Genomic DNA, 25,041 nt, shown 5'->3' on the forward strand with positions numbered 1-25,041 from the left:
ATTACTGTGCTACCTTTGCAATATAACTGCTCTTGTATATCGGAAAGGTGTTCAGCGAAGGCAAATAGCATGGATGCCAGTTTATAGGTGTGTTGTGCCTCCTGTAATCTTTAAAACAGCATTATCCTCTGGAGGCATTGGACAGAAATGCATATTGCATGCTATTGCATGAATACTAATGCTAATTTATTTCGGTTTTAATGTTTTGGCTGATGATCATGTATTCACTGTCTAGGCACATATTTCTGTCTTTTGTCAATTGACTTTTGCTAAACTTCATAACCCTTGTATCGTTATAATGACAATGACATTGTATTGAACTGGAATATTGGAACAGGCATGTTTTCTACCTCATTTAAACGATGTTGACAAGGCATTTGTGCAAATGTCTTGTTAATGGGATACTTTGATGTGCTGTAAGTGACAAGGCAGCGTTCACTGTAGAATGGATGACATGAAGAACTTCATGTTCAGATATGCAGTACCATTCCACACTACCCAGAATTTGCTTGATATACAGTATAAAACAAGGTAATATGTTCAGTTGGTGTGAGAATAAAGGGTGTATCCATTAAACTGGCAAGTCAGTGTACATGTTCATTTCTTTGGTTTACGCTGCAACTTTGCTGGTTTTCCAGCATCTGCATCAGTTTTGCTCTCCGATTCCCCTGGTTGTTGTCGGCCGCCTTTCTCTCCCTGCACTAGCATAGGAGGGGCAGCTAAACTGCCTGCATTGACGAGATTTGGAGTGCTGCTGAACATTAAATTACCTTGTAACATTGGCATCCCATCAATTAAATACATTCCTTGTTGTTCTACAGTGTTCTGTAGTATATTACCACCCTGGAGAATTAAACCTTGAGCTCCTGCTAGCCCATTTATAAGGTACATTCCCTGTGCAGGCTCTTCAGCAAAAAACACAGTACTTGGTGCCTGATGTTCCACCAGGCAGTATAACGGCTGTTGTTGCATGAGCAGTGTAGGACTAATACTTATGTTGCTCGATTCAGTAATTGTTTCGGTAACATTTGTAACCGTACTCTGCTGTGGTGGAGGCTGATCAGATTTCACAACCTGAACTGCATTACTCACTACAGAACTCTCGCTTTTGATGCTGGTCTCCAATGACTGCACAGTTTGTTCAACTTTAAGGAGTGGCTCTAATTCTGGTGGCTCTAATTTGGGTAGCTCTAATTTGGGTGGCTCTAATTTCGGTGGTGGTGGACTGCAAATTGATGCCAAATGCATAAATGTTTGGTTCAGGTCATTGAGAAAACCCAGGTCATTATCAGTCTCAAGTATACTACAGCATTCTAAGGATTCAACAGGAGAGTCCTGACCTTCATCGTTAAACATCAGCAGACTGTCAGCAGGACCACTAGCCAGAAACCTTGCTTTCTGTAATAAAAATAAGAAATGATGCTCAGAATTTCATGTATAGATCATGTAAAAAAAATTGGCTATTATAAATGATAAGATTCTTTAAATATCTAATATCTTTGGAGCTCTACATACTGCAGATACTGCAGATAACAGATCTAGCTCCCATATCTGCTCAGTAACCTGGCAAATTTTATTCAAGCTGCTGTTGTTAGTAATGACTGTGTATATATATAACATTTAATACAGATCTGAATCAGACTGGAAAAATTTAATGAAACCTGATTTCATGCAATCCATGCTGGCACATATTAACAAAACATGTCAGCAAATTAAAACATTTGGAAACTAGAGCAAATCAGAAAATGCCACAATTAAACAAAACAAAACAAAACAAAAAATACAACAATAGCAAATTTGGAAGTGTAAGCAAATTTGCAGATTGTCCAAATATAATTTTGAGAGAATTAAAAAAATGGAAATCTGTAATTAGAAGGAAATATTCATCAATATAAAACTGTGCAAATCTATAAATCTATATTTTACGATATTATTTGAAACCTACTGTCAATTTTGCAATATATTAATAATCAGAAGCTAAAAACCAGCCTCAAAGAAGCCAGCTATATAAAAGAAAAGTGAATTATTTTTCTTTGTGATATTCATATCCATTTTGGATAGCTTGAAGTGTATTTTGGACGTCTTGTTGGATTTTCTGATTTGCTGCTGTGTTTTTAATCTTGCTGCTGTGTTTATGTTTATTGGTCGCTTATTAGCCATGGTGATATTTCAGCGTTGGATCAGAGAATCCCTACTTTAAATAAATAAGGTATCGGATTTCCTACCTGGGAGAAATATCCAAAGAGGAAGCCATCCGGCAGTGCCATCTCATCATAAACACTATGCACCTTGTGGCGAAATGATGCCGAGTGTAGAGTGTTTCTGTGTGTTGACATTAGGGCGTGCTGAGCTTGCATTGTGTTGTGTTGATATCCAAATGTGTTGTCCATCTCCATAACCCCTCTATTCATCTCGTTACTGAGCACTCTGGTGTCGAAGCTCTGTGCGGTTTGCACCATGGGGGCCTTGTTAAGAGAGCTACAAACAGCTTCTACAGTTCCTACAGTTTGTTGGTCTGCCACAAGAGGAGCGGACATCAGAGGCATCAACTGCGATATGTACAGTAAGCAGAAAAGCACACACAAATGTTTTTAGTAAAATGTATAGCAAGGCAAAAAGTACAGTATTGTTACTTTATTTACTACATATTTACAACCAAAATGAGCATTTATTTCTTTTTTAAATGCTGTAGCTGTACTTTAAAAATGTGTGAAGTTATAATAGTTGTAATTTACCTTGTCTTCCCCGTTGCCTTCAGTGTGGTATTCGATAAGATATTCTTTCGTATCGAAAGGCAGCTCTGAGAATTCCCCATATGTCCCACATTGGCAGAATAACAGCAACAGTGGAATAACTGAAAACCCCACAAAAAACATGCTATCAGTAAAGAACAGACCACTGCATTGTGTGCATGTTGTAACAGATGATAGTTTGCGGGGTGTAAAGCAGGAGAAAGCATGAAAATACATTTATTGAAAATATGTTCAACTCACACATGAGCAGAATTAGCACTCCAATAACCACTCCAATGGCTGGAAACCCCACTTTGGCTGAAGAGTCATGCTGATGGGCCAGATTGAGATTACATGAGCCACTTTTTTCACAGGTGCACACCTCTATTTGAAGTTTTTGTTTGTCTTTACATCCCAAACCCTGTTTGTCGAAAATCTCCAAACTGAGCTCATAAAATCCTTGCCAGAGAGGCTCCTTGGCAATGAAGCTCGCCGTTGTTTCTTAAAAAAAAAATAATTCAATGAATATTGGAATTTTTAGATATAGGCTACTATTTACTATCCTCAGGAAAAAAAGATATTACAGAATAAGTTGTCCATTTTACCATTTAGAGTTACCATCTCCCATTTCCCACGAGTCTCCTCCTCAACCAGAACAAATTTATAAGGCTCTCCATTGGGATAGACATCCTCATCAAAAGCAGTCACATTTACCACATTAGAATCAGAGCAGATACTCTGGTAGGTGCTGGTCAGGGAAGGACAATGGTCATTTGAATCCTTGACCTTAAGAGATATTGTTCCAGTAGCTGTCTTTGGTGGCACATCTAAATAAAGAAAAAAGGACATTAAATCCAGTGGTGGGACGTCAGGGCCAGCAAAGCCTAAACACTATCAGAAGCACTGACCTACATTTACAACCTAAATTCTAATATTTGTTTCATTAACTTGTATGAATTTATTCCCAAAAGTTTATTCTCTTCATTTTGTAACGTTTCTCTTGGCTTCACTGCTTGTACATGTATGTGGATGTTAGATTTTTTGTTCAATCAGATTTCAGTTTCTATGTGCTGCCATGTCAATCTAATCTGCCCAGGGCCTTCAGAATCAGTAGTGCTGGCCGATGTACCTTAAACTATATTAGCAATGGGTATGTTTCTTTAACCAATCAGATTTCAAATTTGCCTCACTTGCTGGCCCAGAATAGCGTCAGCATTTTTCCGTCCTCTGATTGATTGGTCAGAGGGAAACTGTTACAGCTAAGTTCGACTGGCAAAACACGTCTGTAGTGATCTGCACACATTAATACATCTGAGTTAGACTTTTTTATGCTCACAATGGCTGACAGAGGAAGAGAAATTAATTTGGTCTTCAAAATAAAAAATAAAAAAAATAAAAAAAAGCTAGACATCGTAAGGAGAGGTCGACCAACCCCGAAGAAGTAAGAGTAAGAGCTTGTTTTAGCCCGGGAAAGGGTTTGTCCACTGAATTACAGCCTCTGAGGAGCAGTGCATATTATGTCATATTATGTCATCATATTATGTCTCTGGTGAGTAGGTTGTATTTTATTTACATTTTAACGTTTTTCTCATGTTATTAGACATAACTGCTCCTAATAAGAGGTGGATTAAGTCCCCACTGAAGACCCAGGCACCAAATGTATGGCCCACAACTGATAAATGCTTATTGCACACTTAAGGAAAATACTGCAGTTACTTTTCTAAAAAAAAAAATGTCTTCCTTAATTTTCACACTTTTTCTTTAAGTGTGATATTCAGAAGTTCTGATACTAATAGCAGGAGGTTTAATCTTACTTCATGGTTTAATTTATAGCATGTAAATAATGTTGAAATTAAAAAATAATAAAATTGTTTATCTTTTAGTACATGTTTCTTAGTTCTTTTGACTTCTTTTATTAACAAGCGAGTTCCACCCGAAGAAATGTTTTTATTTAACTATATTTACTCTTATATGGGAAAATCCCAAGTAATCAGCGGTTTCTGAATAACACAAACCATCATACAAACTACAGTCAAATTCACATTTTTTGCCCATTCTAATGTTTGATGGATACAGTATATACTAAATATGTATAAATCTTCATAAAAGTCTTGCCTTGTGTCATGCAAAGGATCTTTGCGATGTAGGATCCATTAACCAGGGACTTTGACTCTCGATCTGGCATCTTCACCAGTTTAATTTCTGATGTCTCCTCATCAATGGATAGCCAGTTGTCTGGATCATATCCTTTAGCATACCTGTGTTTGCAAATTAATAAGTCAATAAAGGCACATTATTTCTCATGCTATAATTAGAACATTAAATGTAGATCCACATAAATCCTGAAGTTGGTTTAACATTTATCTTTAAACATGCCTGACATTTTCAGCAACTTCTCCAGTATCAAGATCCATGGCAGGAAAGGAACCAATGACCATGGGAACATGTAGTTCTTCTGGGTCCTCTGACAAAGGCAGCTCCTTCGTTGTTGGTGTAAAGCCTGGGCCTTCAGGCAAGTTATTTACGCTGATTTTTATTGGATAGCTTTTTCCTCCTGCTGTTGGCTTTTTTTCTGGTTTAGATCCAGGTTTAGTTCCAGGTTTGGTGCCAGGCTTGCCATCAGGTTTAGCTCCAGGCTTGGCATCAGGTTTGACACCAGGTTTGACACCAGGTTTAACTCCAACACCAGCACCTGCTCCAACATCTAAGTCTGCATCTACTCCAAGACCTGCATCTAATCCAGCATTCACTCCTGCATTTGTACCCACTCCAACCCCTAATCCTAACCCTGCTTCTAGATCTACATCTGCATCTACACCTACACCTAATCCTACTCCTAATCCTACCCCTACCCCTGCCCCACCTCCTGCCTCAGCACTGATTCCAGGTCCTTCAGGACCGTCCAAATTTAAACTGATACCCAAGGACAGTGCTGTTCCGTTTATAAAAGGTGCTACGTTTGAAATAGCCAAGCCAAGATCCAGCATTTTGACCTTTTCATAATCCACAGGCTTCATCAGTCAAGTAAGATGGAAGAGATGAGGTAAAGAAAAAAAGTAAAAACAAGTAAAATTCAAGATAATAATAAAAACAAACAAACAAACAACCACAGAACAAGAACGACAAGAACAACATTAAACATGTTTACCTTGATAAGCTTTAAAATGCCCTCATTTGTTTTGGGGTCTGTTTCTATACTGAAGATTTCATCTTCGTTACCCTTGACAATGTCAAAGACGGCCAGCCAGTTATCGGTATTCTTCAAATCTTTATCCAGAGCTTTGATTCTCATCACAACCACATCAATTGCACCTTCATCAATAGCACCAGCATACTACAATATTGGACAAAGACATAATGGTCACAAGTAGCTCAATATAATTATTAACACTGGATCATTTCTTATGCAAAAATATTTAAGAACGCATCAAGCCTATTTTACAGTTTTATTTTATTTTTTTTAAACTGTACTAGGAGAGTAAAATATATGCTGGTATTTTGTTTATTGTGCTATTTATCAAGCACAACTACCATAAAGATCAGAATATAGAATTGTAAATGATGCAACAATTAGTAAAAAGTACCCAATTTAGCCATAGTAATAAAAAGTAAAGAAAACTGACAGCTAGATCATTGCTAGACTGAGAAATAGTCAAAACAGCCATTAGGGGGGCACAAGCCAGTGTACTCTTAGTGCCGGTCCCAAGCCCGGGTAAATGGGGAGGGTTGCGTTAGGAAGGGCATCCAGCGTAAAACGTGCCAAATCAAATATGCGGATCACAAATGAGAATTTTTATACCGGATCGGTCGAGGCCCGGGTTAACAACGACCGCCACAGGTATCGTTAGCCGACAGGGTACCGGTGGAAATTGGGCTACTGTTGGCCGAAGGAGGAGAAGGAGAGGAGGAAGGCGTCTACAGAGACGGCAGGAAAAGGAGCAGTGTAGGAGAGTAGAGGTTCGGGTTGGTACTTTGAATGTTGGTACTTTGACGGGTAAAGGGAGAGAGAGATAGCTGATATGATGGAGAGGAGAAAGGTAGATATGTTGTGTGTTCAGGAGACCAAGTGGAAGTAAGGGAGTAAGGCCAGGAACATTGGAGGTGGGTTTAAACTGTTCTTTCATGGTGTGGATGGGAAGAGAAATGGTGTAGGGGTGATTCTGAAGGAAGAGTACAGCAAGAGTGTAGTGGAGGTGAAGAGGGTTTCTGATAGGGTGATGATCGTGAAGGTGGAAGTTGAAGGGATGATGATAAATGTCATCAGTGCCTATGCTCCACAAGTTGGCTGTGAGATGGAGGAGAAGGAAAGATTCTGGAGTGAATTAGATGAAGTGGTAGATGGTGTACCTAGGAAAGAACGATTGGTGATTGGGGCAGACTTTAATGGGCATGTAGGTGAAGGGAACAGAGGTGATGAGGAGGTGATGGGTAGGTATGGTTTCAAGGAGAGGAATGTAGAAGGGCAGATGGTGGTAGATTTTGCTAAAAGGATGGAAATGGCAGTGGTGAACACGTATTTTAAGAAGAAGGAGGATCATAGGGTGACGTATAAGAGTGGAGGAAGGTGCACACAGGTGGATTATGTTCTGTGTAGGAGATGCAACCTGAAGGAGATTGGAGACTGTAAGGTGTTGGCGGGGGACAGTGTAGCTAGACAGCATCGGATGGTGGTCTGTAGGATGGTTTTGGAGGCGAAGAAGAAGAGGAGGAAAGTAAGGTTTGAAAGAAGAATAAGATGGTGGAAACTGAAGGAGGATGAGTGTAGTGTGAGGTTCAGGGAAGAGGTCAGACAGGGGCTTGGTGGTGGTGAAGAGGTGCCGGATGATTGGGCAACTACTGCAGGAGTGATGAGGGAGGCAGCTAGAAAAGTACTTGGTGTGACATCTGGAAATAGAAAGCAAGACAAGGAGACATGGTGGTGGAATGAGGAAGTGCAGGAGAGCATTAGGGGAAAGAGGTTGGCAAAACAGAAGTGGGATCGACAGAGTGATGAGAAAAGTAGGCAGGAGTACAAGGAGATGCGGCAGCAGGTAAAAAGGGATGTGGCGAAAGCCAAGGAAAAGGCATATGAGGAACTGTATAAGAGGTTGGACACTAAGGAAGGAGAAAAGGATTTATACCGATTGGCCAGGCAGAGGGACCGAGCTGGGAAGGATGTACTGCAAGTTAGAGCAATAAAGGATGGAGAGGGAAATGTGTTGACTAGTGAGGAGAGTGTGTTGAGAAGATGGAGGGAGTATTTTGAGCAGCTGATGAATGAGGAAAATCAGAGAGAGAGAAGGTTGGAGGATGTGGAGTTGGTGAAGCAGGATGTAGATAGGATTAGTAAGGAGGAAGTGAGAGCAGCGATTAAGAGGATGAAGAATGGAAAGTCGGTTGGACCAGATGACATACCGGTAGAAGCGTGGAGATGTTTAGGAGAGATGGCAGTGGAGTTTTTAACCAGATTGTTTAACAGGATTCTGGAAGGGGAGAGGATGCCTGAGGAATGGAGAAGGAGTGTGCTGGTACCGATCTTTAAGCATAAGGGAGATGTGCAGACCTGCAGTAACTACAGGGGAATTAAGTTGATCAGTCACACCATGAAGTTATGGGAAAGAGTAGTGGAAGCCAGGCTGAGAGAAGAGGTGACCATCTGTGAGCAACAGTATGGTTTCATGCCGAGGAAGAGCACCACAGATGCCTTATTTGCTTTATGGATGTTGATGGAGAAGTATAGAGAAGGACAGAAGGAGCTGCATTGTGTATTTGTGGATTTAGAGAAAGCGTACGACAGGGTGCCGAGAGAGGAGTTGTGGTATTGTATGAGGAAGTTAGGTGTGTCAGAGAAGTATGTGAGGGTGGTGCAGGACATGTATGAGGACAGTGTGACGGCAGTAAAGTGTGCAGTAGGTACGATAGACTGGTTCAGGGTGAAGGTTGGACTGCATCAAGGATCGGCCCTGAGCCCTTTCCTGTTTGCAGTGGTGATGGACAGGTTGACGGACGGGGTCAGACAGGAGTCTCCCTGGACTATGATGTTTGCAGATGATATTGTGATTTGTGGTGAGAGTAGGGAGCAGGTTAAGAAGAGCCTGGAGAGGTGGAGATATGCGCTGGAGAGAAGGGGAATGAAAGTCAGTAGGAGTAAGACAGAGTACATGTGTGTGAATGAGAGGGAGAGCAGTGGAGTGATGCCGTTGCAGGGAGAAGAGGTGGAGAAGGTGGAGGAGTTCAGGTACCTGGGGTCAACAGTGCAAAGTAATGGAGAGTGTGTTAGAGAAGTAAAGAAAAGAGTGCAGTCAGGGTGGAGTGGGTGGAGAAGAGTGACAGGAGTGATTTGTGATAGAAGGGTATCTGCAAGAATGAAAGGGAAAGTTTATAGGACTGTGGTGAGACCTGCGATGTTGTATGGATTAGAGACAGTGGCATTGAGTAAAAGACAGGAGGTGGAGCTGGAGGTAGCAGAGCTGAAGATGTTGAGGTTTTCGTTGGGAGTGACGAGGATGGACAAGATTAGAAATGAGTTTATTAGAGGGACAGCACATGTAGGATGTTTTGGTGACCAGGTGAGGGAGGCGAGATTGAGATGGTTTGGACATGTGCAGAGAAGGGACATGAATTATATTGGTAGAAAAATGCTGAAGACGGAGCCACCAGGTAGGAGGAAAAGAGGAAGGCCAAGGAGAAGGTTCATAGATGTGGTGAGGGAAGACATGCAGGTAGTTGGTGTGAAAGAGGCAGATATAGAGGACAGGGTGGTATGGAGACGGATGATCCGCTGTGGCGACCCCTAATGGGAGCAGCCGAAAGAAGAAGAAGAAGAAGAAGAAGACAAACACATTCACATAAATGTAAAAAGTCTCTCTTTTCTATTGATATTGCTTAAAAACTCTATTAAACAGATTTTGTTTTGTTTATTTTATATATACATTTGTACGTTCCCCTGTCAAATAGTGAGGAACTAGACTACACATTTATAGCTTTTCTAACACAAAGCTGGTTGGGTGTCTTTGGAATCACAGCCTTTAATTCTGCTTCCAGAGTTTGTTACTAGATCTTGGACCTGCAATCCTATTAGATTTTGGTGTACTGTTCACTGCACAGTTTACACACTCAGGATTTCAATTGGCTCTCTGCATGAAAAATCTTGAAAATACTATTGGGTGGTAAGATTTTACATGTCCTAATTCTGTACAAAAAGCACATATTGATATATAAATGAATAAATACATTTACTAGTAACTGTAGTGGTTCTGTATGCATAATGTAATGTATGTACAGTATATATAAATTATTATATTTATAATCATATAACCATATACATAATACGTTTACACTTATGAGCACTATATAATATTGTATGTAATATTTAAATAGTAAAGTCAAAGGATTCTGTTAATGATCATTACTATTAGTTATCAATAATAATAATAAATATTTCCATCATTGTTTTTTTTCTAGACATTGTAGGTTAAAACTAGATGTATCGATTCATTAAACTCCATCCATTAATGTATTGAAATCTTCTTTTTCTTCTTCTTCGTCTTCTACTACTACTGCTATTATTATTGCTAAAATTTACTCTACAGACTCTTCAGGCTCCACTCTACTTATTTTCTTGTTTTTCTTGTTGTTCGTCAAGCATTTATTTTCATTATTTGTTTTCTGGAAATAAAGCTGTCTTGATTGGCAGGTGTAGCTGATAACATGACAAATTAGTAGAGTTACAAGGAAGATGTATTCATTGTTTATTCAAATAGCATAAAGCTACTTTGTTACCTCGTCTTTTTCAAGAGTAGGAACATTGTCATTGATGTCCAAAACTTTAATCTCCACCGTACCAGTTCCCGTGTTACCATTTGGTGCTCCGTCCATATCTACACCTTGCACGACTAAAGTGTATGAATCAAACACCTGTATGAAAATAACCACATGGAAGAGACCTCCAATTTATTAGACTATGGCATGTTAAAATTAGGCTAAACTGGCAGTGCATGCACACACACACACACACACACACACACACACACACACACACACACACACACACACACACACACACACACACACACACACACACACCATGTAGTTAAGAAATTAGTTGACATATTATCTTAATACCATATACCTCCCGATCCAGGGTGTGTTCTTTAACATAGACCTTCCCGGAATCTCTGTCAATGCTGAACATGGTGCCAGTGTTTTCTGGAAGTTGCTTCAGTATACTGTATGCAATTTTGGCATTGGCTGTTCCCTGTTCATCTGCATCCTCTGCAGTTATTTTCATGACAGTAGTTCCTGCAGTGATGTTCGATGTTAGTTATTTACTGAACATAATACAATGTGGCAACATTTTGTTTGAGGAGGAAACAAATCCGTCAACGTCTGTTGTCTGCATTTGTACCTATTTTGCTGCATTCTCTCACAGCCCCTTTAAACAACTTGAACTTTGGTGGATTGTCATTCTCATCTTCAACCTGGATTTTCAGCAGGATTTCTTCCTCGGCCAAACTTCCATCTTTGTACTTAGCAATCCCAGTAAGCTACAAGTGGATATCACACAAATATATGTCAAGATTAGAAATCATTCGCAGAATATACATAACTGCAAACGGTAAGTATAATTGCTCTAAGATGAATGTTAATAGACTTTATGAATAAATTGCCACACTCACGTTGTACTGTGATACTTTCTCTCTGTCCAGAATGCCTGTGATTCTGACATAGCCATTTTTAGGATTGACAACAAACAGGTTAAATGGCTCCTTGTCAGCACCATGCCCTCGCAGGCTGTACTCAAATGGTTTGTCTTCAGTATCTTTATCAGACCGGATCTAAAGCATATATAAAGCAAGACAAATCGATTTTTTTCATTCATTTATCCATACAAGCACTGCAGAGGTGAAAAGTAACGAAGTACATATATTTTGTTACTGTACTTAAGTAATTTTTTTGGTATCAGTACTTTACTTCACTATTTATCTTGGAGACCACTTTTTACTTTTACTCATCACATTTTTACACAAATATCTGTACTTTTTACTTCTTACATTTTTAAAACAGACTCGTTACTTAAGTTTTAATCCATTGATTTGGTGAAATCAACTGATTTTTCAATCCACTGGTGTATAATGTCCTGTCTCTCACTCATCACAGATGTAGACTAGTTTACGAAGCTAAGAATGAGCAGGCAGAAAGCAACAAGAAGTAAAGCTAATGTGGACGAGACAGAGGGAGTCAGTAATGTAAACATGACTGGGAACAGAGACATTCCTGATCACCATCATCATCATCATCATCATCATCATCATCATCATCATCATCATCATCATCATCTTTTCTCTGCTTGTGTTCTATATGGTGGATGTTCAGTCTGGACACATTCATTAGGTAAGAACATTTGTAATTCGTTTTGTATTAATATATATATATATATATATATATATATATATATATATATATATATATATATATATATATATATATATATATATATATATATATATATATATATTAGACTGTCAAAATTCAAATGCAAATTCTTTTGAATTTAATAAAACTAAATTTTATTAATGCGCTATCAATTCAGTGCACATTTCTGTTTTACCATTTTTATACAAAATATAAATACGTAAATAAATGAATAAATATAAAAAAGGTGAAATTAAAACGTTTAGCACAACATATATTTATTCACGGTGTCCTTTCTTTACTTAGATGAAAAATAAATAAATAAACTCCACCGAAAATATTTTTAATCAGTAAACATTTGTTTTATTTATATGCCAAGTCTCAAATCAAACGCCAAATCCTCTGGGTGGCGTTTTGTGGGTTTTTCCCTCATAATGGCGAAACGAAATGACTGTCTTTATTAATCATACAGATAAGAACAATACATTATTCAAATCTGTAAAATGTCTATTTGTATACACTTATTATAACAACAAAACGCTGTGCTTTTGTAAAATAAAGTAAACAGACAGGGGGCGCTCTCTGCCATGTCATCTCTCTTCACAAACACATAAATAAAACATCCTGAATCTCAGTATTTGCCTCACAGACATAATAAATATATGTATAGAAACCTTGTAAAACCACGTGCACATCGAATAAAAATATTCTCTGATTATGTAATCGGTATGATTATGATAAAAGTTTCTTGACTTGACTTGAAGAGGTGGTTTCTCCGGTATCACCTCATTAACTGTCCGTGTGGAAACATAGCAAAGGTTCCGTTTGGTGTCCTGATGATTTACGTAATTTAAACCACCAATATTACTTTAAAACATTTACAATAATTTTTTTTTGTCTTAATGCTCTATGTTGCATTCACATTTCTACATGTCTATGTTGCTTAAAGTATTAAAAACAGGACGTATTAATATATGGTACATTTAGTACAGATAGAAATGTGCGATTAAGTTGCGATTAAATATTTAATTTAATGGACAGCCCTAATATTAATATGATGTGAGGTTCAGTTACCAACGTGACACTAAAACAGGTAGAAGTTATAACTACTTTTTACTTAAGTACATGTCAGAGCCCAAACTTATTTACTTTCGCTTGAGTAAAAAAAGTATAATCAGTACTTCAACTTTTACCTGAGTATTTTATAACATGAGTATCTGTACTTCTACTTAAGTGAAGGATGTGTGTACTTTTGCCACCTCTGCTCAAGTGTAACTACAGGACTAACCACAAGGTGGAGCGCTTAGCGTAGACACAGTAGCTTGGACTGACAAATGCACATATCTTCAAAGTTACAGTAAATAATAAATACTAAAAAATTACCGTTTTCCCCAAGAGTTTATATACAACACACAAATGAGTTAAAATACTATTTTGAAATATAAATAAGCAATTTTATTGTAAAAAAAATTACATTATTTTGTTCTTGACTGTCCCCCTGTTTCTTCCTTTTGGTTTGTCAATGCTAAATGTAAATGTTATGTCACATAATGATTTATATACTGACTACACTGGGGATGCCATGTTTTTATGAGTTAATATTATTATACAAAAAGTGTGATCTTTAAAAATTTTTTTTTGCTTTTTCAAATTATTCACCATAATCTAAAGTCACATTTCATTCCTTTGGGTTTTTTTTTTTTAACCCTCATTACCATATAGCTATGTAAATGTAGAGCAGTTTGGACTGTTAAACAAGGATCGGCTTCATTTTCGTTGCATGGAAATATTCAGGTGATCTGCCCCATATAAATCTTTTTTTGCTTCACTTAGGGTGTGAAGATCTCATCAGCAGCTCGTAAATGATACCGATGATGGCCATTAAATTATTTACCATAGTTCGAGATCATGTGCTTTTTCCAAAAGTAAAAAGTAAAAGTTTTGTCTATAGACTTGAGAGGTATAAGTATGTTGGCTATATGAGTTTTGTTAGCGTGTTACAGTACTATGAAAAACCTGTAAGTCAAGTTCCTCACTCTCCGATGTCTCTAGGGCATATTTCATGGGCCGAGTCTCACTCTAAACACTAAAACTGATCTTAACATGTCAAAGTTACGTGTGAAAACTGATCTCTCGGTCTGTTCGCATACTTTCACAGGCTGAATGTTTGAACAGTGTGCGTTTACCTTCGCAATGAACTCCTGCCTTGTGTAGTCGGCATTCTCTTTGAGTTTCGTTGGTGGGAGAATCCACTCTCGCTTCTTTCTCTTAAATCCACTTGCTGTTGTTGCCTTAAACATGAATATTACAGTGATTTGGAGACTTTTAACTGGGTTTAATGTGTACTTGTGTAGTCCTTCCTTTTTTGGATGTTGTCTGGCAAGTTTGTCTGTAGTTTGTTGGCTTAGACTGGCTTTTCAATAAAAGATTAACAATAACACAGCAATGTCTCCTTTTCAAGGTGCATTCCTGCCCTCCACCCAGCATTCCTGTCACAGACTCCGATCCACCATCTTGCTAACCATGCTAATCATACTTACTGAACACTTAATGGGATGAATAAATGAATGAATATGATTATATAGCAAATTAATGCAAAGAAACCTGAATCACAATTCAAGCAAGTGTGTTACATAGAAAGATCACAGCATTGTGTTCAATGTTTATCCATGTATTTTTTTAAATGCCATACACTACATACAATGAACGAATCATTCAAAATCTGGTTCAATTGTTAATAATAAGATTGATGCTTTTGCCTTTAAAAATATAACTTATGGACCCTATGGACTTCAATGATATTTACAACAAATGATTGAAGGTTTAGGTCATGTGGGTACATTTGTGGACATCTTTTTTTTCTCATAAAAGAAGAGTCGGTAATGTTCTATTCAATGCTGATGAGCTTGGAACAGTTAATGAGTAATGTGAACTTAAACATTTTAAGTACAAGGAGGCAATATTAGTGACGTTTCTAGCTATTTCCGGAACAGTTCACTACAGCAAAAATTAAGCATAAGCTAAATTTCAGGCCAATCATTTGCTTTTAAGACCATAAAACCATAAAAAGATAAATATGTTGTCATTTAGGAGTTGACCCAATTTCTTTCTTGCCCAGGTGTGTGCAGAGTATGCTTCTATTGTTTACCCTCAAACACATGAACACACCCAACACCCTAAAGACATCTCTCTTTTAAATTATAAAGAGATAATGTTAGTTATTTTCAAAAATATTCAGTCTTTTTCTTTAGTAGATGTTTTGCCTTGCATTTTGGTGAATCCAGAGCCTAACCCAAGAACACTGGGTGAGAACTCAGAATACATTCAGGATGTGTTAAAAACATGTTCTGTAAATCAACTGATGTAAGTCTCTACTCTATATTCGCCCTATTATTATTTATAGATTTGTCACACTCAATCTAAGTGACCTCTCACTGCATGCAAACTCCAGAGGAATGCTGACCTTTATTTCTTCTGAAACAGCTGCATTTAGTCTTATGATGATTCAAATGCCTTACAAGCTCTATTTCTTGTTGCTAAGTTGCTAAATGTTGCTAACAATTGAATAAATTGTCTGATTGCATATAAATCAAGCAAGAAAACTTTGTACTTTGGCTTCTTTAATATTGACTACCAGTGTCTTCCCTATTGGTATAGGCCTATACAGCCTACCATTCAGCTATTTACATAATAAATTATACAAGAATATTTGAACTTAAAATATTTGAAAGTCATGCATTACTGTTAAATGGTTGGGTTATTATTAATAATAATAATAATAATAATAATAATAATAATTATTATTATTATTATTATTTACTGATATACATTTGCATCAGTGGGTTAATACAGCTACATAGTTTTTTTACAATATAGTTTTAAAATGTAAAAAATACTCTTTCTTACACATTTTATTTACTTACAAAATATATACTTTAAAATGCATGGCAATACAATCATTCAACCTTCTGAATTCTGTGATGTTCAATTCAGCTGACCTTTTCAAGACTAAATAACATACAAAAGAAGTAATGCCGTAACATCTGGACCAATGTGACTCACCACGGTCATGAACATGAGCAGGAGGAAACATAGTCTTCCAAGCTTGAGGAAAGCCATGATCACTGAGGGCCTGCAGTTAGTAGCAACAACTCTTCGTTCTTCTCTCTTCCCTCCCCTCGTTTGCTTCAGGCTGAGAAGAACTGGTTGTTTGTCTGTCAGTTAGAGTGGGGGAGATGCTAAGCATCTTATGGCTGGGCCTCTGAATTAACATTCTTGGTTCAAACACACCTACAGGTACATAAATATTCATTTCTATAGGATCCATACGCCACTCCTCTATGCAATTAAAATACTATGTAACGTCTTCTTATTTTGCAGGCCATAGCATATATGTTATGTAGCATTTTTTTATTATTCATTAGTAGAAATTCGTAATGGTGTTTAGGTCAGTCTGAGTTTTAATATCATGTCTTCACAAGGAACACTCGTGAAACCTGGATGAAGAACAAATTATATTAGAGCATTTGTTTATTGCTTGCTAATTTTCAGAAAATAATTTTGTTAACACCATTCAAAGATTCAAATTTTTCCTATTTTGGTCTGGGCCTTATTTTTTGCCCAGTAGTATAGCTTGAAATACACAGGGCAGCATCTAAAGAATGTCTGTTAGTGGTATCATTTTAGTCGTGAAAGCTGAAGATAGTTAACTTAAGTAAAAAGAAAACTGAAGAAAAGAGGGACAGCGCATGTAGGACGTTTTGGAGACAAGGTGAGGGAGGCAAGATTGAGATGGTTTGGACATGTGCAGAGGAGGGACATGGGGTATATCGGTATAAGAATGCTGAGGATGCAGCCACCAGGCAGGTGGAAAAGAGGAAGGCCAAGGAGGCGGTTTATGGATGTGGTGAGGAAAGACATTGAGGTGGGTAATTTAAAAGAGGTAGATGTAGAGAACAGGGTGGTATGGAAACAGATGATCCGGTGTGGCGACCCCTAACAGAAAAGTCGAAAGAAGAACAAGGAGACAGTTTCTGAATAATAACAGACTTTATGAATAAAACATTAACACATTTTTTTTTTCTAATTTAAAAGAACAAGACCATACAAGCTATGAACATTTGTGAATCCATTGTTTTAAATAACTCTTCTTGATTAAATACTATACTAACACTATATACATGACCAGACATAACATTATAACCTCCTGCCTAATATTGTGTTGGTCCCATTTTGCTGCCAAAACATTCCTGACCTGTCGAACATGAACAGCATTAAACTTTTTCAGCAATTTAAGCTACAGAAGCTCGTCTGTTGGATCATACCACACGGGCCAGACTTTAGTTTCCACGTGCATCAGTAAGCCTTGGCCGCCCATGACCCTGTCACCGGTTCACCACTGTTTCTTCCTTGGACCACTTTTGATAGATAATAAGCACTGCAGAACAATTTGCAATTTGTCCCTGGTCAAACTCGCTCAAATCTTTACGCTTGCCCATTTTTCCTGCTTCCAACACATCAAATTGAGAACAAAATTTTCACCTGCTGCCTAATATATCCCACCCACTAACAGGTGACATGGAAGTCTTGAGTGGCCTGCTATAGAGTTCTGACCTTAAACCTATCAAACAGCTTTGAGATGAATTAGAACAGTGACTGCACCCCAGGCCTCTTAGTGCTGGTCCCAAGCCCGGATAAATGGGGAGGGTTGCATTAGGAAGGGCATCCAGCGTAAAACATGTGCCAAATCGAACATGCAGACCACGAAAGAGAATTTCATACCGGATCGATCGAGGCCCGGGTTACCAATGACCTCCACAGGTATTGTTAGCCAACAGGGTACCGGTGGAAATTGGGCTACTGTTGGCAAAAGTAGGAGAAGGAGAAGGAGAGGAGGAAGACGACTACAGAGACAGCAGGGAAAGGAGAAGTGTAGGAGAGTAGAGGTTAGGGTTGGTACTTTAAATGTTGGCACTATGACTGGTAAAGGGAGAGCGATAGCTGATATGATGGAGAGGAGAAATGTAGATATGTTGTGTGTTCAGGAGACCAAGTGGAAAGGGAGTAAGGCCAGGAACATTAGAGGTGGGTTTAAACTGTTCTATCATGGTGTGGATGGAAAGAGAAATGGTGTAGGGGTGATTCTGAAGGAGGAGTAACAGTAAGAGTGTAGTGGAGATAGAGAAAGTTTCTGATATGGTGATGAACGTGAAGCTGGAAGTTAAAGGGTTGATGATAAATGTCATCAGTGCTTATGCTCCACAAGTCGGCTGTGAGATGGAGGAGAAAGAAAAATTCTGGAGTGAATTAGATGTGGTGGAGAGTGTACCTAGGAATGAACAATTGGTGATTGGGGCAGATTTCGATGGGCATGTAGGTAAAGGGAACAGAGGTGATGAGGAGGTATTGGGTATGTATGGCTTTAAGGAAAAGAATGTGGAAGGGCAAATGGTGGTAGATTTTGCTAAAAGGATGGAAATGGCAGTGGTGATCACTTATTTTAAGAAGAAGGAGGAGCATAGGGTGACGTATAAGAGTGGAGGAAGGTGCACACAGGTGGACTATGTTCAATGTAGGAGATGCAACCTGATGGAAATTGAAAACTGTAAAGTGTTGGCGGGGGACAGTGCAGCTAGACAGCATCGAATGGTGATCTGTAGGATGGTTTTGGAGAGGAAGAATAAGAGGGGAGTGAGGACTGAAAGAAGAATTAGATGGTGGAAACTGAAGGAGGAAGACTGTAGTGTGAGATTCAGGGAAGAGGTCAGACAGGGGCTCGGTGGTGGTGAAGAGGTGATAAGGGAGACAGCTAGAAAGGTACTTGGTGTGACATCTGGAAATAGAAAGGAAGACAAAGAGACGTGGTGGTTGAATAAGGAACTGCAGGAGAGCAGAAGGAGAAAGAGGTTGGCAAAACAGAATTGGGATCGACAGCGTGATGAGAAAAGTAGGCAGGAGTACAAGGAGATGTGGCAGCAGGTAAATAGGGGTGTGGCAAAAGCCAAGGAGAAGGCATATAAAGAGCTGTATATGAAGTTGGACACTAAGGAAGAAGAAAAGGATTTATACAGATTGGCCAGGCAGAGAGACTGTGAAGGATGTGCTGCAAGTTAAAGCAATAATGGATAGAGATGGAAATCTGTTGACTAGTGAGGAAAGTGTGTTGAGAAGATAAGGGGAGTATTTTGAGCAGCTGATGAACGAGGAAAATGAGAAAGAAAAGGTTGGATGGTGTGAAAATGGTGAAGCAGGAAGTGGATAGGATCAGTATGGAGGAAGTGAGAGCAGCTATTAAGAGGATGAAGAGTGGAAAGTCAGTAGGACCAGATGACATACCGTTAGAAGCATGGAGATGTTTAGGAGAGATGGCAGTGGAGTTTTTACCCAGATTGTTTAACAAGATTCTGGATGGTGAGAGGATGCCTGAGGAATGGAGAAGGAGTGTGCTTGTACCGGTTTTTAAGAATAAGGGAGATGTGCAGACCTGCAGTAACTACAGGGGAATTAACTTGATCAGTCACACCATGAAGTTATGGAAAAGAGTAGTGGAAGCCAGGCTGAGAGAAGAGGTGACCATCTGTGAGCAACAGTATGGTTTTATGTCGAGAAAGAGCACCACAGACACCTTATTTGCTTTGAGAATGTTGATGGAGAAGTATAGAGAAGGTCAGAAGGAGTTGCATTGTGTGTTTGTGGATTTAGAGAAAGTGTACGGAAGGATGCCGAGAGAGGAGTTGTGGTACTGTATGAGAACGTCAGTTGTGTCAGAGAAGTATGTGAGGGTGGTGCAGGACATGTATGAGGACAGTGTAACAGCAGTGAAGTGTGCAGTATGAACAACAGACTGGTTCAAGGTGAAGGTTGGACTGCATCAAGGGTCGGTGCTGAGACCTTTACTGTTTGCAGTGGTGATGGACAGGTTGACAGACGTCTCCATGCACTATGATGTTTGTGGATAATATTGTGATTTGTGGTGAGAGTAGGGAGCAGGTTAAGAAGAGCCTGGAGATATGGAGGTATGTGCTGGAGAGAAGGGAAATGAAAGTCATTAGGAGTAAGACAGAGTACATGTGTGTGAATGAGAGGGAGGGCAGTGGAGTGGTGCAGTTGCAGAAAGAAGAGGTGGAGAAGATGGAGGAGTTCAGGTACCTGGGGTCAACAGTGCAAAGTAATGGAGAGTGTGTTAGAGAAGTAAAGAAAAGAGTGCAGGCAGGGTGAAATGGGTGGAGAAGAGTGGCAGAAGTGATTTGTGATAGAAGAGTATCTGTGAGAGTGAAAGGGAAAGTTTATAGGATTGTGGTGAGACCTGAGATGTTGTATGGTTTAGAAACAGTGGCATTGAGTAAAAGACAGGAGGTGGAGCTGGAGGTAGCAAAGCTGAAGATGTTGAGGTTTTCGTTGGGAGTGACGAGGATGTACAGGATTAAAAATGAGTTTATTAGAGGGACAGCGCATGTAGGATGTTTTGGAGACAAGATGACGGAGGCGAGATTGAGATGGTTTGGACATGTGCAGAGGAGGGACATGGGGTATATCGGTAGGAGAATGCTGAGGATGGAGATACCAGGAAGGAGGAAAAGAGGAAGACCAAGGAGGAGGTTTATGGATGTGGTGAAGTAAGACATGCAGGTAGTTGGTGTGACAGAGGAAGATGTAGAGGACAGGGGGGTGTGGAGATGGATAAACCGCTGTGGCGACCCCTAATGGGAGAAGCAGAAAGAAGAAGCAGATTCAGCTTTAAATGATCACTATCAACTGTGTGCATCATTATGTATTATCTTTACATTTTAATTGTTTAGCAATAAGTTAAGGGTGTCACTAGACAAAAATATATCCTAGAAATGACACTAAGAACAAACTTTGTTTCTTCCAAACTTTGGAATCAAGTGGAGCCCAACCTTCTCTTGGCATAGCTACATCACAAATATGATTTGTGGCGTAAATTTTAGCTTTAGGCATTTAAATACTAAATAGAAAATAATTCCCTGCCTGGACTTGAACCACCCTGGACTTAAACCAAGCCAAAAAAACAGTATAGACAGTATATGATAGGTCATCCTAATTAAATGACTCTGTCGACAGTAAGTCTACATTTATTAGATTTTGTCTGTGAAATTTAGTGGGAATCAGAATGCTTATAGGATACACACATGCTTGTTACTCTTCAGTAAATCAAGCTTTGTTATGGAACGTTGTTTGACTGATGAACTGCAGTATGTGTGAGATTAAGATATTGAATTTTATGTCATGCCCAGTTGATAGTATGTGGAGATATCTGGAATATAATCTCTTTATTGTGTCCCTTCCATCAACATCAAGTTACTTCTACTAACAGCAAAAGCACACACCACATGTCATCATAGAATTATACGCTCATTCATTATTCAATTCAGCTACACATAACAGAGATTCAAAAGAAACAATACACAAAACAAGACAAGATTACAACATGTATATTCACAGACCTGTCACTGGCAATTGTTATGCAAAATGATGTTCAACAAAGTTAAAAGTAATACATGGATTTTTGATAGTGAAATGAACTATCAAAAAAACAGGTTTCAAAATGAAAAAACAGTCACTGCCTCCGTTCCAACTGTAAAAAGAGCTTATTTTTTATGTGCCAATCCAGGAGAAGATGCCTCAGGATAAAAGGACAAGTTGACACTTGCAGTATTTCCACTGCCATCATGAGAAATGGGAAATTATAAAACTAATCTCCACCGCTTACTCTCTCTCTCTGATATGACAAGGCATCTACTGTTAATGTGACATATTTACTTCACTTTTGTACATTGGCCTTTCTATTATTTTATACTATCTTAACCCCGTAAAAAAAGCCATAAGCTCAAAGTTTACAGACAATTTAAAACCAGTAAACAAGTCCATTTACTTTGTATTGTGTGAATACCACAGACTCCATATATGTTGTATCGGTTGACATTACAGGGACCTGATTGTATCCAGACCACTCCTTTTCCATCTGAATTAGTATCTTTGAGAATGAATGATACCAATAATGGCACTTATTTTCTTTAGCCCACATTGTAAAATGCTGAATTTGCTCTTTTTCTCCTCTCAAATGCCATCAGAAATTGTATTGTGTCTGCTTTAGCTAACAATTTTATCTTTATAAAAAAATGCCTTTGCAATTCCAAATGGATCATTTAGAACTATGTATATTTAGATGGATTGAATCTAAAACATTTTTCGTACACTATTCATCACGGCACGATAAACTATTAAGCTTTAACAAAGCTTTACCCAAACCTCTTTACAATCTTTCCTTCAAAATCAGTAAGAGTCTAATCTCTTAAAAAATACAAAGCTAAAGATTCTCTGACTTTCGTCCACAAATAATAAATTCAACACTAATAGGCTGTACATAGAGCCAGTTATCTTTCCACACATATTTACCTTCAGAGTGTATGTTACACTTGCACTTGGCCTTAATGTTTCTGTCATTAGACCTCCAGCTCCACCTACTCCTCCTGCTCCACCTCCCAGAAGCTCCTCAGCCCAGCAGAAGCCCTGCAGACATTTCCCGCCCCTCCTGCAATGATGTTTCTTTCAACAACCACACCCAAATGCAGGCTTAGGTAAATCCCAGATGACTCTAAAAAAAGACAATAATCAGTGAACTACTCAGAAATGCAATCATATTAAGAAGTAATGAGTATAGTATTTGTTAATTAAAAAGCTTTTTTTAGGATTTAAGTTGGAAGTGTTGCCTGTTGTCATCACACTTCATAGCACAGTAGCACACAAACAAACTTTGGCTCAAGGAATGGTATATGGTAGGTCTCACTAAATTATAAAACTGCCATCCTGAATGTTTACAAGTAAGTATTCAGTATAGTCAGCCCTTTAAAATATACACTATATGGACAAAAGTTTACTGTAAGATTTGTATGTGCTTTTTAAATCGTCCAGTTCCACATTTAGTCCCCATTTGCTGTTATAATAACCTTTTCTGGCAAGATGCGCTACTAGATTTCTAGATTTGAGCTCATTCAGCAACAAGGTTGTCCGGTACTGACGGAGGCCTGAGGTGGAGTCAGTGTTCCAATTCATCCCATAGGTGTCAAATATGGCTGAGGTCAGAGCTCTATAGCAGGACACTCAAGATATTCCACTTCAACCCAGGTAAAGCTTATCTCCATGGAGCACACTTTGTTCACAATAATAAGTGAAGGGGAAATGTAATACACAGATAAAGATAATCCATTATTCTATTTAAAAAGCATGTTTCTGATGTATCTAATCAGTAGGGTTAGGTTGCAACTGAATACAAGTATCCCTGTTAGGTTGAAATATCTGTATTTATCAAACTCTGTATTCATTAAAATAAGAGTTATTTCAAAATTGGCACACCCATTTCTTTCTTGACAGTTTTTGCACAGTATAAAGCAGGAGTAAGTTGATGAGTCAGATACAACCGTGTCAGAGTTTGACAGTGTTTGACGAAGTACCTCATTCTTAGAACATACTACCGCTTTTTATACTATACTATTATCACACTACTTCCCCTTCTTCTACTATACTACTATCACACTACTTCCCCTTCTTCTACTATACTACTATCACACTACTTCCCCTACTTCTACTATACTACTATCACACTACTTCCCCTACTTCTACTATACTACTATCACACTACTTCCCCTACTTCTACTATACTACTATCACACTACTTCCCCTACTTCTACTATACTACTATCACACTACTTCCCCTACTTCTACTATACTACTATCACAATGCTGCCCCTTCTTCTACTATACTACTATCACAATGCTACTGCTTGTTCTTCTATGCTACTATCACAATACTACCCCGTCTTCTTCTAATACTACTATCACAATACTTCCCCTTCTTCTACTATACTACTATAAAAATAAGGGGTGGTATCTTTTACTATACGACTCCAAATCTGCATAATATATTACTCCAGTAAAAGTACACATTTTACATTTCTACTTGTGTTAAACCACTAATGTACTTGCATTTGAATGTATCTTTAAACTGAATAATTTGTGCTATTCAGTGTTGCATTGTCCATTATACCTTTCTAAGGAAAGAGTTTTCTATTTTCACCAGCACACCGTGAAAGAGCTCTTATTGTACTCCACACACACTCTCAACAGAACCCTGGTTTTAAACACCAAATACTTTTAAACAATCAAATGTACATATTAACTTTATATCACGATAACACAGGTCAAATTGCTCCAATATGCCTTTTTTAATGATCTATTCTGAATGCATTTTTACTTTTTCAATGCTATTTTTTTGTTTTTAACAGAATTTATTAAAGGAATGTGTATGCAGTGTTGAGTCATCACCACTTTCTAGAGGGCACTGGTCAAACTTGTCCCTGACTAGGCGAGCTAGGTGTCATAAAAGACTCACTAACTTTGGCCCTGCCGCAAACTCAGTTGTACCTGGGTGTCATTTTTCTCTGCTGTTGGCTTTGCTGCTTATGATTATGCATCTACCTTGATGAATCTTGTTTTCCTATGCAACTCTCTTTTGTTAAACCCAGTTATAGTGCAGGGGAATAACATTCTAAACAATTTAGTCTTCACCAGATTTGCTATGTCAGAGATGTGTATGTGTGTACATACTGTAGCTCCAAGCAGAAGGTAAGCAGAGAATGGCTTTCCACTGAATCAGAGACTGATTAATTTTGTTTTGAAAGCAAGCAGAGATAAAATCAGATGTTTGTGTAATGTAGGTGAAATGAGCTGCAATAAAGCATGAAATCACCATACAACAAAACAATTGTATCTAAACACACTTAAATGGCTGAGTAAATAACGCCATGGTGTTCAAGGCTTTAGATCTGAAGGTTGTGAATTCAAATCCCACCCAGACCAAGCTGCCACTCCTGGGCCCCTCAGTAAGGACCTTAACTGC

At 38.5% G+C, this 25,041-nt stretch overlaps 1 protein-coding gene across 1 annotated transcript; it reads right to left on the reverse strand.

Moving 5' to 3' along the window:
- Positions 1-192: 192 nt before the first annotated feature.
- On the reverse strand, positions 193-16,291 carry LOC310737566 (desmoglein-2.1-like). Its single transcript, XM_083561921.1, has 15 exons — positions 16,188-16,291; positions 14,312-14,416; positions 11,390-11,548; positions 11,119-11,257; positions 10,843-11,012; positions 10,494-10,628; positions 5,881-6,066; positions 5,109-5,743; positions 4,848-4,990; positions 3,338-3,559; positions 2,994-3,233; positions 2,736-2,854; positions 2,226-2,549; positions 426-1,398; positions 193-346 (listed from the first exon to the last, which is right to left on the reverse strand). The coding sequence occupies exons 1-14, from the start codon at positions 16,242-16,244 to the stop codon at positions 598-600; spliced, it is 3,435 nt and encodes a 1,144-aa protein (XP_083418047.1). The 5' UTR covers positions 16,245-16,291; the 3' UTR covers positions 193-346; positions 426-597.
- Positions 16,292-25,041: the final 8,750 nt, after the last annotated feature.

The sequence above is a fragment of the Silurus aristotelis genome (genome assembly GCF_946808225.1).
Source record: "Silurus aristotelis genome assembly, chromosome: 15".
Lineage (NCBI taxonomy): Eukaryota > Metazoa > Chordata > Actinopteri > Siluriformes > Siluridae > Silurus > Silurus aristotelis.

Coding starts and splice junctions, on each gene's coding strand:
- LOC310737566 (XM_083561921.1), bottom strand. CDS start 16,244: ATGGCTTTCCTCAAGCTTGGAAGACTATGTTTCCTCCTGCTCATGTTC. Junction 4,991..5,108: donor GAAGTTGCTGAAAATGTCAG/GCATGTTTAAAG, acceptor TTGCAAACACAG/GTATGCTAAAGGATATGATC. Junction 3,234..3,337: donor GGAGATGGTAACTCTAAATG/GTAAAATGGACA, acceptor TTTTTTTTTAAG/AAACAACGGCGAGCTTCATT.